The sequence below is a fragment of the Lactuca sativa genome, chromosome 6, assembly GCF_002870075.4.
Source record: "Lactuca sativa cultivar Salinas chromosome 6, Lsat_Salinas_v11, whole genome shotgun sequence".
Lineage (NCBI taxonomy): Eukaryota > Viridiplantae > Streptophyta > Magnoliopsida > Asterales > Asteraceae > Lactuca > Lactuca sativa.
This window is the reverse complement of record NC_056628.2, coordinates 81,886,590-81,903,421: the sequence shown is the minus strand read 5'-3', so window position 1 is coordinate 81,903,421 and position 16,832 is coordinate 81,886,590. Positions and strand designations below refer to the sequence as shown.

General features: G+C 31.2%; 1 protein-coding gene across 2 annotated transcripts; it reads right to left on the bottom strand.

Moving 5' to 3' along the window:
- Positions 1-249: 249 nt before the first annotated feature.
- Positions 250-15,677, bottom strand: LOC111891240 (uncharacterized). 2 transcript variants are annotated; one of them, XR_008224778.1, is made up of 16 exons: positions 15,471-15,677; positions 14,890-14,918; positions 14,599-14,747; positions 13,025-13,127; positions 12,765-12,860; positions 12,636-12,688; positions 12,425-12,548; positions 2,293-2,355; positions 2,156-2,215; positions 1,906-2,067; positions 1,627-1,700; positions 1,454-1,547; positions 1,101-1,274; positions 950-1,030; positions 753-858; positions 250-503 (listed from the first exon to the last, which is right to left on the bottom strand). XR_008224778.1 is itself a non-coding variant. In XM_052764664.1 (16 exons), exons 1-16 carry the CDS (start codon positions 15,655-15,657, stop codon positions 432-434), a joined length of 1,590 nt encoding a protein of 529 aa, XP_052620624.1. In that variant the 5' UTR covers positions 15,658-15,677; the 3' UTR covers positions 250-431. The 2 variants fall into 2 exon arrangements, 1 of the variants encoding a protein (XP_052620624.1); XM_052764664.1 differs by having other exon boundaries at positions 1,138-1,274.
- Between the last annotated feature and the right edge of the window lie 1,155 nt (positions 15,678-16,832).

Below are 16,832 nucleotides of genomic sequence, written 5' to 3'. Positions count from 1 at the left end.
GTGCATCTGTGCATACCATATCCCGCCTTATTTATAGAAATAAGACTGTAGTACTCTTGGTGTTTTTCCATTAGTACTTAGCACATGAGCATTCGTATCACTGACTTTTTCTTGGGGATGATTAATCATGAAGAAAGTTGAGTAAAAAATAAAGCCATCAATATAACCACATAACTAGAGTTGCGATTTTCAGACTCTAAGTATGTTGGAATCAGCACTCAACTTCTAGAATCATAAAAAACAAACTAATTATGCAACTTCGGGTTGTTTATAATAAATTCAAAATACATGATATACAACCAATTCAAGTTTCACAACAATATGATATATGTCAACATAATAAGCACGACCAATGAAACGCCCATATATATTTGGTTTTTGCATGCAAGAAGTTATTAAAGTTGGTCTTTCCACAAGGATACATGCATTTTTCAATAAGCTGAAATAATAGCCTTGTAAGGATCTCCAAATGTGGCAACGTTTCCCGGCCTTGAGAACACAACCTTCAATCAACAATAAAACACAAAGTATTGTCATTTTCTTTACTTTATAAGGATGTTAGCTGCAATAATATTGGGGAAAAGCCAAAACGGTAACTCCATAACTATGACACAATTTTTTTACTCTAAAAACATGTCGATTACACTCATACCAATTTAATAATCATTTTGAAAAGAAAAAAAAAAACTTATGATTTTGATAGTAACCAATGGTTGTAGCTAGAATATGTGGTCAAGTTATATAATAGGTACCTGGTAGTTCCCAAGTGTCTTGGTCTTAAAGCCAGCAGCTACATAATCAAAATAGCACTCGAATGTACGGATGAATTCTTGGTTGAAGCCCAACTCAAGTATTTTGCTAGGAGTTAAATAAATAAATAACCATCAGCTGAATCATGAATGAGAACGTACGTACAACAGTTGATAGAAGGATTATTTTTTTTCTTTACCTTTGGTTTTGCATTAAGTTTTTCTTCCAGTGTGCGAGTGTTTGATAATAATGTGCTCCTATGTTTTCCACATGCTCCACACTGAAAGTGGTTAAGCATTTGATGAGATTCCAGACAACTAAAAAAGTTAATTATAAAGAATTCTTTTTACATGTAACATGGTGATCTCCGATGATTTTAGCACATACCAAAGTCGAGATGATGCAGCCATGGCGGATGTTAATCTAGTAAGTGAAGGTACACACAGTCCAGGAAATATGTATTCTTTAATGAACCCTGGGCTCCGTCTGTAATCATCATATCTGCCTTCTGGGACTGAAGTGAACTAATATATTCCAAGGATTGTAATTGTAAATTAATAATATGCTTTAAATTGTTCATTTTTGTCGAATTGTAACTACATATATATTCATAGAAGTATTTCTCTTTCTAATGACTTAATGATCTTATAGAATGAACATTAGTTTCCTCCCATTGAAGGAGAGAACTGAGTCCAGAAGATACCTGCAGGACTAAAATCCCATCCTCTGCCAATAATGAGTCACAACATCCAAAAAACTCTTCATGATATTTATGGCCGACATGTTCTATCATTTCACTAAAAATACACACTCAACTTCTTAGACAACCATATGTGTTTGAATACAATCATAGAGACGAGATTTGATCAAACTCACCAGGATATAATTCTATCATATTTGGAAGTGTCAGGCAATTGCCTGTAGTCACATAGTAGAAATTTGATTTGGTCCTGAACAATGAAGTGGATTTATTAGAAAAAAATGAAGAACTAAAAACTTGATCAACGCTAAAAATCAAGTCTATTAAGGAACTTGTAGGAGGAAGATGGTGAAACTCAAAGCTTTGTAGGAGATCAAGGAAATAAAATTCTAGATTCCAGAATATATGTGATGGTGATTTTTACTTGCTTTCAGTATTTCTTAAAAGCCACTTACCTCTAGGCCAGTTTCCTTCACTTTAGTTTCTGCGTATTTGAGTTGCTCTTCAGAAAGGGTGATGCCTGTGTATTTACATCCAGTTTGTTTCACGATTTCAATAGCTAAACTTCCCCAACCAAATCCTATCTCAAGAATGTGGTGGTCCTTATCAACTCTTGCCTAGAAACGTTTTATAGGAAAAAAATTAGTTGTTTCCAATAGAACATTTTATTTAAGACAACGAACAACATGATGCGTAAAAACTTACCTTTTGAATTAACGAAGATATTTTTCTCATTTGTGCGGCTTTGAAGTCTTCATCCTCACTCTAGTGAATGTTCCATGACAAATGAGTACACGCTAATTAAGGAACAATGAAACTGAAAATTAATTTGAAATCCTAACCTTGAATAATGCACATGAGTATGACATAGTCTCGTCAAGGAAGAGGGAAAAAAACTCGTTACTCTACAGGCAAACCAGATAATATCACGATAACAGAATTAGAACTAATAGAGATGGTAAGTTACGTACTTATATTCTATGAAATACTTTTACAGCTACAAAAAGTTATTCAAAATAATGAAATTTCATGGACAACATCACTATGAAAAGGAACTTTGCAACAATCACTAGGACACTTGCATCAACACACAAAATAACAACCACATTAAGAACATAGAAATGTGTTAACTGAATTAATCAATGTTAGGTTCTATTTCACTGTCCCGGAAAAATGTTATTTTTGATCTTGTAGCATCATATATTTTCGCAAAACAATGTCAATGGTGGATAGTGTTGCATCTGAGTTTATCTGAATTATCATGTCTTTGTTTTATACTATAATTATTTTTGCTCAAACACCAACCATATTGCTAGACTAATTAATTAAAGCTAGCAACAAAACACCAAAAGACCAACTGCAAGTTGGAGGCAACTGTAAAAGGCAGGCATCCACACCCGATCAAACCCGTTCAACATACTTTTTACACGTACTGGTGATCCACAAGGGAATAATTTAAACATCAAATAAGGTCTCAATACATGGCACGTAATCCTACTATGAAACCTCCAAATGAACACAACTTAACCAACATAAATACTGCTTCTAGGTAGAACCTATTTTCACTAAATCTGCCATAAACTCAACTATGGACGCACAATGGTCTATTGGTCTTTAATTTTAATATCAACCCATCACAACCTATTCTTTCGTTAAAAAATATTTTCTCTCAAATCCACATATAAAACCAACTAAATTTATTTTTTAACCATTGATCAACAACCCAACCTAACGGCTAACACAACCAACCATATACTATATGAGAGTTTTAAATATATATAAAGAATATATCAATATTATACTTTATTTATGGAAAATTAAAAATAAAAAATTTTAATATATATTTTTAAAACTCTTAAATAAATATATTATCTAATATTTTATTATTAAAACTGAAAAGAAAAAAAAACCTAGCCAACATTGTTGTGCCAAGTATAAAAATTGAGGTCGTAAAAATGGTTAGGATAACAAATGGTTGTGGGCTAGACCATGACATGACAATTTATTGGTTTACAAATAAACTTTTTATTTTTTATTTTTACCATATGTAGACCATGAGAAATATGGTTTTAGCTCCACCTTTGAGGATTAGAAAGAAACAGTGTAGCCAAATTCCAAACTTCGACCGATCAGAGAGGAAACCTGTGGCTAGGTAGTGTCTATATATGGTTGTGGGCTTTTATTACATATTGCAACGGACTAGAGAAACCGATGGCCATGGCCTCCTCCGTAGATATGACACTGAAATTTTTCCATGTCTCAATGTCAGACCCTTCCGTATCAATTCAAACCTAATTTCTCCATCTGTGTGGGGTCATCCTCCACATAATTGGGAACACTCATGGACAATATGTCTCATCAAAAGTGACATCTCGACTCAAAATTATACACTTCTCGGACGGTGACCAAATATGGCATCCTTTGACATTGTAACAAGGACCTAAAAGTATTCTTTTCTTTGGCCCTGGTATGTTTTTTCCATCTTTTACATGATAATAAGACGTGCAACCAAATACACGATGAAAAATATACTATGTTATTTTTTCTTACCATACCTCAAAAGATATATTGCAATCAATTGTCATTTTGGAAAACGTTTCGCCAAGTAGCATAACCATGTTGATTGCATTGGTTTGGTGTGGCATGTCAGGTAATCATGTGGTGTTTTTAGTTGACACGAAATGATATGAAATCTTTTTATGTAACACGAATACGACATGAGATAATGTTGAGTTTTGCTTTTTAGCATTAAAACGACTCAATTAAAACATAATAAAAATGATAAACACAACAAAAATAAAAAAGATAAAATAAAATAAACATTTATTTAATTTAATTCCTATAATCTTACAAAACTTGAAAAACGCATGTTGATATCGTGTGAACTTTGTGTCCAATCTTGAACACAAACATAATAGGATGTGTCTTTTTTACACTTGTATGACACAAACACAGATTTGAGTTTTAGTTTCGTCTGGATTTTGTTTCGTGTAGTGTATTTTTGTCGTTTCGTGTCATGGATTACCACCACTATATTGGCCTAAAAGCATCCACCCAACATGATGTTGAAAAGTAAACACTTTAAACTAGCATGTTTGTCTTGTTGTGGGGTATACATAACCTATTCTTGTCCCAAGCAAAAAATCACTAAATAAATATCTAGCATGTTATCAATCATAAGCCGTTTAACCTTTAAGTATATTATGTATTCCAGTATGGCCTATTGATTCCAAAATTGTCCTGATGCCTCATCCTTGCATTTCATTATAAGCACCTACAAAATTCTCAGATAATCGTATATTATGAAAGGTAGTATCTTATACCTCTGAGAAATGGTGCACTAGAGTGCTCTGACAATATGCATGTAAGTAGTTAAGTCATTCCTTTGATGTATTACCTTCAAGAAGACAAGTTGGTGTTGCTTCTAGTAGGCATGATGTTCATAAGATTTCATTTAGGCTACCCTGTGGTTGCCTAAAATCCATTGATTGCTCAATTGTATCATGTCTTTTTCATCCATGTGACCAAGTATCATATGTGAAAGTCTATTAATTTATGACTTTGAATGCTAAGAACATAAAACTAATGTCGAACCTAATATAGTTTCCCTACTTAGCACATACATCATGGACACTTTAACCCCTTGTGTAACCAATAGTGCACATTTTAGTGAACCTTGACGACTAATATTGAAAAGTGTATTTGAACCTTCTTAGTCAATAGTTTCTAAAAAGACCAATTTCTTCTTTAGCTTGTAAGTTACCTTACCTCTATGAGAGTCACGGTCCTATCACTTAATGTCAATCACATTAAAAGACTCATCATTCCTTATCATCACACTACCGATTTGAACTTCTTAATAGGTTTTAGACTCTTCCATGTTCAAACACACATGAAAAGAGCACCCTTAATGTTACCTTCCAAACTTATATTCTACCACCATAAGAACCAATATTTTTTCTAATTTCGTGTCCTTGTTTGCAACGCATATATTATATATGTTTCCTTGATTTTTTTAGGACATCCATTTTTGAATACTTAATGTCTCCATACTTGTGGAAATCATGTCGTATGTTGAGCTTTTTATTCTAAGAACTTGACCTTCCTCTTATTTATTTTCCTTTTCCGCTTCAGAATGATCCTTATTTCGGCCATCACCATGAGAAACACTCAATCAAACTGATTAACCATCATAAACATTATGCCATGCCTTTTATGTTAGCTTATATGAGTTTAATCTTTAGGACATGGCCTCCTATATTATGGTAACTTGATTAATCACAAAATAATTAATAATGTTTTCATATAAAAGCAACAATGAAACCAAAATTATTTCTTATATTTTGGTATGTCATATGCTAAAATTATTGTTTCCCTTGAACTTGTCAATCACCATATGAATGACCATAATATATTGTGTATTAATATTCTTGCAAAAATCCATTAGCCATTAACTTTTACATGACTTGGAATAGTTTTGGCCCATGAGTTTATGAAATTACTTGATATAGTTGTGACCCTTGGATACTTTTACATTAATTTTCCTGATTTAAGATGCATGAGTAAGGTAGTCCCCTTAGACTATTGTGCGATAAGTCACATGGATAGAAGACTCATTCTCATATTCATGTGCACAAACCCTGAAATTTTTGTTACATATCATGTTATATAGCATGGAACTCCATTATTTATCTATGTTTTTTCAAGAAACTCCCTATATTATTGATCCTCATGAATACTCATGATATCTTTGATGACTTTTGTCAGTCACTTTATATTCGAGATTTGGAAAACACATAATAAAGCGATGTTGAGAATTTATAAAAGAGACAAACCAAAGATAATTCAATGAAGTAGATTTGGATATTGAAATGCCCATAATATTGCAAAACCAAGACTCACCGGTTCTGAAGGTCTCTATAGTTTCCTAATTAAGGAAACTTACAAAAATCGTAACTAAAATGTCATCCAACTCAACTCTTCACCCATTGAAGAGAACCTTTTAAGAAATATATCCATTAACTCTTTGAAAATTGTCAATGTATTTAAAAATTACCTTCCCTTAAGCTCTTATCAGAGTTAATTGATGTGGAAGCATAAAGACAAGAGTCATAGAATGAATTTAGCAAGAAAGATCAAACAAGATATATTACCATATAAATAGTGTAACATATGTATCCTAGGTGTTATTCTTTTGAAGTTCCTTGTGTTTTAAAGACTTAGATTTTGAGTTTTGCCTCCACCGAAACATGGCGACTGGACTACCAGGGTGTGGTAGTGCCACATCACCACGACACGACACTTATTAAGTAGCCACAATGCGACGTCACAATGGGCATAAAACCCTAAGTTTCAGGCTTTAGGGCATATATAAACGATATGGGGGCTAGGGTTTTGAGTTTCGACCACCATCAACCTCCTTCATCCCTAAAAGAGCCCCCATCCAAATGTTGACCAAAATGGAAAATTTGTAATTTATGAAAATTCTATAAGTTTATGAAGTTATGACTTCATGAAAATGGAAACAATAAGTTTAATTCAATAAGATGTGATTTGATAAATACATTCGAGAAAAAAATGCATGAGAGGCTGTAGTTTAGGAAAATGGATAAAATAGGAAATTTTATGCTTTTTAGGCCAACTTTGTGACTTTACAAATTAAGATCTGTATTAAGTCAGTAACAAATGACTTAAAAGAGTTGTAGAACGTATCTCCACCTTTGAGTGGATATAAAGATATAGAAAACGGGTTAGAAGCAAAGAAGTTATACATGTTAGAAGTTGGAAGAAAAAACGTGCCAAGTTGGAATGGAATCAACCATGAAGGTTGCTGATCTACAGCCACCATGGCACGACAAGGTGATTGCCATGACATGGTGAGAGAGAACGGTAATTTAGACAAAGTCCATCGTCGTAAGTAGAGGGAAAGGTACTTTGCACCACTACATGGTTTATTGGTACCACGACATGGTGGTAAAAGTGAGATGTTATGGGAGATTGACACGCGACTCGACCAGAGACTGACCACAACCTAATAGCACACCCCACAGCACGTTGGACATTCCACCATGACCTAATATCACGCCTCATGGCGCGGTGGAAGTCCCACCATGATGCGGTTACGCAACCAAAACACTAGCTTGTTAAGGCTTCATTTTGAACCAAAAAAACACCTTATAGTTGAGGTGGAGCAGATAACAGGCGATTTTGAGGTTAAAAACTAATTGGATAAGCTAGAGATGGAGCCTGACAAGGGCTTAACATCCTTGCACTACTAAGGTAATGATTTCTCCATTTTCTTAAGATTTGAGCTTTAATGGTGAATGTGCTAGATTAGGGAGAATACTTAGTTTGATCAACCTATAGCATGTATATGATGCTATTAAGGGTGTTTAGGAGTTTGATCAAGCCTTGTGGGTGATTTCCATTGTGAAATCAACCTATTGATAGTTAGTGTTTGAAAACCCTAACTTGTGATAATTTCATATTGACGTGCTAGAAATTAGTGTAATGAACTAGGTTGTATGGGATGCTTAATTAACTTTTTGTATTGGATTTAGAAATAGAAAGTGAAAAGATAGTATTTTGATTAATTAAGTGATCATTTTAACATAAGAAGGTCATTAAGCTCTTAATAGGCTAAAACAACTTTTAAGGAACTTGAAATTTTGTATGAATAGGCATTGAGCAAGAACATGGGTCAAGATACATCGATTGATGATCGAGAGCCAAAAGCTAGTTAGTCTTCACTAACTAACAAGGTGAGTTATAGCTATGTGTGTGTGTTTGTGTGTGTGTATATATATATATATATATATATATATATATATATATATATATATATATATATGTGTGTGTGTGTGTGTGTGTGTATGTTTTACCTTGAGGCACTAAGTGAATGCCCTCAAGTTACTAGATGAAGATAGACTAAGAATATACATTTCAAAACATTTAGTTGGGCAAATACATATATTTAGAGTATGTATGAGGTATACATTTAAAAACATGTATTAGAGCATGTATATATACCTAGAGAATGTATCGTTAGATGAGAAGGGTATTTGTTAAATAGTTGAGAGATGGTAGAAAGAGTTAGAATATGATTATATGCATTGTAATCATATAAATGAGTATGTATACATGTGTAGATGTTAATGGCATTGTATAGAATACCTAAGAGATGTTAGAAGAAGATAAAGATTAGGTACTGAATGATTTGAGTACTACATAAGTAGTAGAAGATCGGTTGATGAGATAAAGAGATAGAATGTCCATCGAATGAATGTTATGTAATGAGTCACATAAAAGAGTTAGAGAAAAGTAGAAAGATGATTCCTTTGGGAATGCGATAGATATTCATTTGGGAATAAGAGAATGGTTCCTTCGGGAATAAAGTGTAAGATTCCTTTGGAATGAGATATATATTCCTACAGGAATAAGGGCATGGTCCCTTTAGAGATATAGATAAATAATTCCTACAATAATGAGATGGTGTATGGTTGGAGAAGATAGATGAAGGGTTCTATGAGTGGAACAAGGTAAGAAAGTTCTTTGGAGAATTTGGATATAATCTGTGAAGGAGTAAAAGTAAAGAATCCGTGAGGGATTTAAGAGAAGAATAATGTCAAGCGATCCATGAGGGATCAAAATGAGGGGATTATGTTCTGATGGTTATTCACGGTAAGATTAGAGGTATTTTGTTCCCTTAAATGATAATGTAGTTATCATATATAATTGGACAATTTGGGTCTAGATGAGAATAAAATGTTGAGGCATGAAAACCTGAGAAGATAGAGATGAGATTTAATTAGAGTAAGAGAAAGGAATGTTGAGAGTAAGAAAAGAGAAAAGAACAAAGCATGAGGATGAAAAGGGCATGCATAGAGAGTGGAAAGAGTAGAGAAATATGAGAAGATATAGAGTATGGAGAAAGATAAAAGAGAAGAAGTGAGAAGAGCGTGAGAAGTGTAAAGAAAAAGAAGATAGAGCATGTATAGAGTATGAGATGAACCTGAGAAGAGGCTAAGAAAAAATATGAGAAAAGATGAGAAAGCATAATATAAGATATAACAATAATAAAAAGTAAGGATGAGGAAAATGGTAGAAGATATAGATGAGATAAAAAAAAGAATGAGAATAGAACATAGTATATATATAAGAGAAGAGGAAAAAAATTAGTGTATGTGAAAATAGAGAAAGATTAGTAAAAGAGTATGATAAAAATGAAACAATTAGAATATAACTCACTAGAATTGTGCAATGATTTAGTAGATATTTTTCCTGTTTTTTAGGTTTAGGTAGCAGTCGTTTACATGAGAAGACAGGAGCACAAGGACTTACACTAGAAGTATACTTTACTTTAGTTTTCCTTATAGTTGTATTTATAGATAGATTTTATTGTAAACCTGAAAAAACATGGGGTTTAAAGTGTTTTAATTTTTATAGATTTCCACATTTGGAGAAATATCTCTGATAAATCCATAACTAATTAAATGTTGAAAGTTTGGGTCGTTACAATGATGATGTTGTAGTTGTATGATTTTGATTACCTATATGTTAAGGATATTATATATCATGATTTCTTGTAATATTTGTTAAATTTTCAAATGTTGCTTATAAGTTCTGTTTAAAGTATGTTTATTATATATTTTTAATGTTTATAATATTTGTTAAATAGATGGTAGTAGATGTCGCGAGGGGTTATGGAAAAGATTGCGAGAATAGACCTCCACATGAGGGTGCATACAAGATAGCATTGGGTTGTGAATCTTGTAAGTTACGTGAATTCGTAAGTATTAGATATATTTTTAAAGTTCTAAATTTATAAATTTCAAATTCTATGTGTAAATGTAGCAAACCAGAAGAATATGTATGCCCTAGGAAGGAACTTAAATATGTATGAATTGTATGCCGATAACAGTAAGAAGCCTTTAGTCGTGCCACTTGATACCACTGGGGAGACATGTCGATTCATAAGGGATAACGACCAAATATTAGTTAGATTGATTTCAAATCAAGTGGCATCAAAGGTATCTTTGCATTATCCATCTTAGTGCCATGTTCCTATCAACTACAAAAGAGCTATATATCTTGAGTTAGAAGTAAGTATACAATACTTTTTATATGTATTGAATATTACACTTATTAAATATTTCTTTTACTAATCATTTATGTTTTTTTGCAGACCTATTTTGATATTAATAGGTTTCAGGGTACAAATTTATCGGAACCCGTTTGAGCGGATATCCAAGCAGACTGCCAAAGAGCGTGTGGAGAACACAAACATGATGTGACATGTCATTTTGATGAGGTCGGCATATATGCGGACATGGAAACTGCAAGAAGACATCCACCGCGTGGTTGGGATGCTAGTACTTGGAATGACATGATTGATTTGTTGTTTTTGACCCCCGGAATATAGACGTATGTTAGAAAAAATAAAGGTAGTAGGGCGAAACTTCCCCTTACAAGTGCTCATTGTTGTATGTCATATGCTCATAGATGCTATATAGAGGTAATAAAATTTATCTTTATTATATAATGTTTTTATTAACACTTATATAAATATGTTTATTTATTTTTTTTTTGGCTTATTATAGAAATAGAAAGGATATAAGTTGTGACATATTGAGGGTTGGAGACAGATGTGCTTCCAGGAATGCTCGGTTTGGTGTACACATTAAACACAAGAAGATTTAGAAAGCAATAAAAGAAATTAATACATTGTTCAAATATGTAATTATTAATATATTTTTTTGTTTAATGTATATTATTATTATTTTAGTGTTTAAATTGTTCGTTTTAATTACTGTATGTTTATTGTGTTCTTTATTTTAAGAAAAGATTCAAGAGGAGTATAGGAAATTGCAAAAATAGGTCAGAGAGGGAGAAGATGTAAATGAGCTTCAATGTCTTAATTGTACCCTCGGGATGAGACACTAACATACTCAAAGAGTTGGAGGAAACCAACACCCAATAATTTATTTCCAAATCACCCACCTTCGACATCTTCCCAATCTCAATCCTAAAATATGAGTGATACCCAATTTGGCGCATTAACCAACAAATGAAAAAAAATGTATAACGACTCATTGGTGGCCGCCATTCAGAATTTTCAACCACCACCAATATCACAGTTTCAATTCAATCCCAATATGTTTTGAGAAATATCCCCAAACTAACTGACGAGACTGAGGATACAAAAGATTATGATTATTGATCTTTTGCATTATTATTTATTGTATCTCATTTGGGTATGTACTAGACTTGAATTTAAACAATATGTGTCGGTATGATTTATTGAATGTTTATATATTATGGATATATGTTGCAAATTATCTAGATTCTTTAAACAAACATGAATGGTAAATAACAGAATTGGTTTAAAAAATGTAGTTGATATACCGACGATATGTCGTCGCTATAGAATTGATCTATGGTGACGACTTGTCGTTAGTACAAGTAAATAATAAAACATTATTTTGTACATACGATATGTTGTCGGTATAGGGGGTATCTATCCCGACGACGTCTATGCCGATGAGTTTTTCCACCTATGTCGACTAGGTATGTCGACGACCATGTGCAATGTGCAGACGACTTGTCGTCGGTTTAGGGTATCCCGACGACTTGACGTATTGTAAGATTAAAAAAGGTCAAGGACATAGGGGTAGATTCATGTAGTGTAACCATAATGGTTAGACTTGTGTGGCACATTCAAAAAAAGATTATGGTGTAAGTATAAACCTAAACTATATCTTGTACTTGCTTCTTAACATAATGGATGCTCATTTTTAGCTAGGCATGTTATCATGGATATAGGTGATACTGAACCACGTCAATATCTCATTGTATATTTCGTTTTTCTTATGCTTGTTTATCATTCTATGGTGAATGTTGTAATATTTTTTACATAGTGTGGTAACATTATGATAAAACATATTTTAAAATTAAGATGTAAAGTTTTCCACGTACCAAATCATAGTGATGTGATATGTTCCTACGTGCTTGAGTAACAGAGTTATGCATCAAAACATGATGACAGAAATACTTTGCAGATGCTATTATCGCTGTTGAAAACATCGGTGTCCACCAACCTCTGGAGCCACACACAATGAGTTCTATTCATTTAATGAACAATTATAACCTTTGAAACATGTGATAGTTGTGTATAAGCCATATTTACCTTTTGTTAGACGTCGAGGAATAATTTTTTAGCTCATAGTTTACAATAAGAATCTGCAAAACTAGCATACTTTAGTGTGAAAGCACAAGAAAAGCTACTCGAATAGTAACCATAAGCCATGAGTTTTACCACAATCAAGTTTAAAAGGCCATTTGTTTTATCAACAAAAGAAAAGTCCCCCTTAATGTATGCGCCAAATAGACCTAACTCATCTTCTGTAGCAACCTGCAAAAGGACTTGCATTGCAATTTAATCATTTGAGAATTATTAAATAATTGTCGTAATTAAAAACGTTCATGGATATTTGAGCTATTCTTGTAAGATATCATAAAGTCTTAATATAGTGATAACCATGCCCAAGAGATATAAGACAAAGTTAGAGTCTTGACCTTCCAATAAAATCGAGGATTTTCAACTTTCAGATAAACTTTTACAGAGTTCTTCTTTCTTGTTCCTTCGAATGTGAATGTTGCACCACCTTCTTCCAATAAACTATAATAAATTGAAAAAAGTTATGCTTGTTATACCAACCTTTATCATGTATTGGAATAAAGAGCTCAAAATAGAACAATTATGTGTTTGTTATACCAACATTTATCATGCATTGGATTAAAGAGCTCAAAATAGAACAATTATTTGTTTGTTGAGTCAAAATAAATATTAAAAAAAATAAAGGAAGATGAAGAGCAATGTGCAAATATAATCTACGGTCAACAAACACACATATATATATATATATATATATATATATATATATATATATATATATATATATATATATATATATATATATATATATATATATATATATATATAGAGAGAGAGAGAGAGAGAGAGATAAAAGATGTGAGCTTACACAAAGCAACAGAGATAAATAGTTTTATTTTGGCGATAGTTTCAAACGGGAAAAAAGTTATTATATTTTATTATTAGTTATTATATAATAAAAATGTTACAACTTTTAAATAAAATATTTATGCTTGTAACTTGTATTTAAATTGTGTGTTTATATATTTGATGTAATATATTATTATCGGTGTCTAATTTAAAAAATGTAAATTAATTTGTACACATCAAATTAATATTTTAAAATTGTCATTTGGCTTCAATTTAAATTTCATAATAACCTTTCTTACTTATAATTTTCAAACTTTTGACAAATATTAATGATTTATTTAGGCATAATTGTTTTGTACAAAAAAAACTTTGTATCTTATACCTCCTAAAACTCAAGATATGACTATTATGTTTTATAATATATATATATATATATATATATATATATATATATATATATATATATATATATATATATATATATATATATATATATATATATATATATATATATATATATATATATATATATAGATGGCGAAATACAAAACGCACAATCATTATTATATCAACATTTAAAAAAAAATCTTAGATTTTAAATATATACAGAAAAAACTTTAAATTTCATATTAAACCAAATATCCCCTTTTTAAAAAGAAATACGTGCTTTTTTTATAAGATAACATTTATTATTTTTTTTGTTTTTTGGTTAACATGGAAACAAAAATTAGTGAGGTTGTCTCTTGTCTAAGGTAAAACATGAGAAATTAATCATCAATCAACGACCATTTAGTCAAAAAGAAATAAGTGACATCATTTATATTTTACAATGTCAACTTAAAAACAAATAGGATAAATGTCATGTCAAAAACCAACCACTAACATCTTTAAAAAACAAATATTTGGATAAATCTAAAAGTTAACTTAAAATGTGAGGGTTGTTTTATATATAAACAAAATATAAGAGTGTTTCTGAATGTCGTTAGATAAATGATTTTGTTTTTATGTATTTTGGATATATATATATATATATATATATATATATATATATATATATATATATATATATATATATATATATATGTGTGTGTGTGTGTGTGTGTGTGTGTAAAAGAATGCGACTCACATTAAGGTACCAATAGCAATAAATTCTTGAAGGAACCAAACAACAAATGACCTCGCACTAATTTCCATCAAAGATGGTGCCATAGTTTTCGGGTTGTTCAGAATTTCACAAGTCTTTTTAAGAATGCCATTTGCCGCAACCATACCCGCCTGAAAGACAATAAAAGACCATGTAAGACATTAACTTTTATGTGTTCTCTATTTATAAAAAACTGAACAAAATTATGTAATGAATAATTATTTGATCTACACAAGAGGTATGCATGTAATATCAACTTGTGTAACAGGTTACCTTGACACCATCCTCAAGGATCCCATGACCTATAAAAATAAATATACTTTGTAAAATTAAGATAAAGTAATTAAACTTTGAACATAGAAAAAAATACATACAATTGAAACACTTATTTCTTGTATAGTCATAAATTCAACAAAAAGTGGTGACATAAAGGGTACTGTGATGTAAATTAACCTTTTGTAGAGTTTATGTATGTGAATAATAGAGATGATTTTAAAAAATATTATATAAACTCTTTTAGGTTCTATGAAACACTGATCAATTTCAAGTTAAACCCTAACATGTCACTCTCTTAATCTCATAAACAATTTCTACGTATAACCTTTAGTTATCTAATGAATTAAATTACTTTTGTGAAGTTCAAATATATATGAATTTGTAAATGCTTTTACCGTAATTACAACAACATTTACAAAGTTACAATAAACCTTGCATTATAATATCAACTTATACTTTCTTGAAGGGCCAAGACATCGTTTATTGCATTCAAAAGTCAATTATGAGATGGTGAACTATTATTTATAAGAAGGTATCATGACACCTATCTATGAAGACTAATAAAAGAAGAATACTACCTTGGTATGCTCCACAAAACCAAATTCTTCGCTTCCCTTGGATGTAAGCAAGCTCAAGAACAGCCTTTGTTGCTGCAACTGATGGAATTGACAATCCCAGTGACCATTTATGCAATGTACTTTTTGGTGTTAGAGGAGGATTAACAGTGACTAGAAAAGGTAGCTCATTTTCATCAATGTTCTGCATTTTAATTTAAGAGTTAAACCACTAAAACATATTTAAACTAGATGGTAGTAACGAACACCTCAAATAAAATAAGAAGTAAATTATATATATATATATATATATATATATATATATATATATATATATATATATATATATATATATTAGTAAATACAGTTTGTGAGGGAGTGTTACTATTCATTCGGTTCGACTTCTTCTAGATAAAAAATAGCTAGCTAAATCCAAATAACATTACAACTTTGATAGCATATGATACAAGATATAAAATAAGAAACTCTCTAGACAGATATTTTGTCTACTATCATAGCAGATTTTCATATTAATACTTTTTCTGCTTAGGAAATTTGATCTAACAATTTTCATCTTTCCTAATTTTAAAGCTAAATTGTTTGTAATTTATATGTTGCAATGGTGTAGCTGAGATTTATAACATGTTATTGATATATAAGTTAATATGTTGGTGCAGCTTAGATTTATAGCATGTTATTGATATATGAGTTAATAAGTTGTTGTAGCTGAAGTTTATGATTGATTATTGTTATAAGAGTTACTAAATGATGTTGTATGTATATATAGTTGAAACTCCGGCACGGGTCTCATGAATGTATATTTAGCCGATTGGGGCCTCTAGAAATATTAACCTGATCATTTATGTGTTAATCGTTTAAGAAAATATTAATGTTTGAATTCGTTTACAGTAATTTTCAGGGCCGGATCCCAGATTTTAAGGGCCCTGTGCTAAGAAGAAAAATAGAGCCCTAAATTAATACATAAGGAAAACAAAAAAGAATAAATTAACTAAAAAGAAACATATAAAACTTTATAAAAAATTCAAGGGTTGATTATGAAATATAAAGTAAAAACTAATGGCCAAAATTATAACTTAAATTTAAACTTCAAAATGTGGAGGCCATGAATGGAACCTACATTGCTTCACACTAAGGTAGTACGTTTATACCAGCTACACACAATTTATGTGAAACTTTGAATATATTTATATATATTTAGTTATTAAATATATATAATTTAATTAAAACTAAGGCTCTATTTTTTTTTTAGGCCCTGGGCTGCTGCCCCTCTTCCCCAACCCCCCCCCCCCCCCCTTAAAATCGGGCCTGGTAATTTCACATTAGAATATTCTGTATTTTTAAAAATAGTTTTAAAAAAAATTGAAA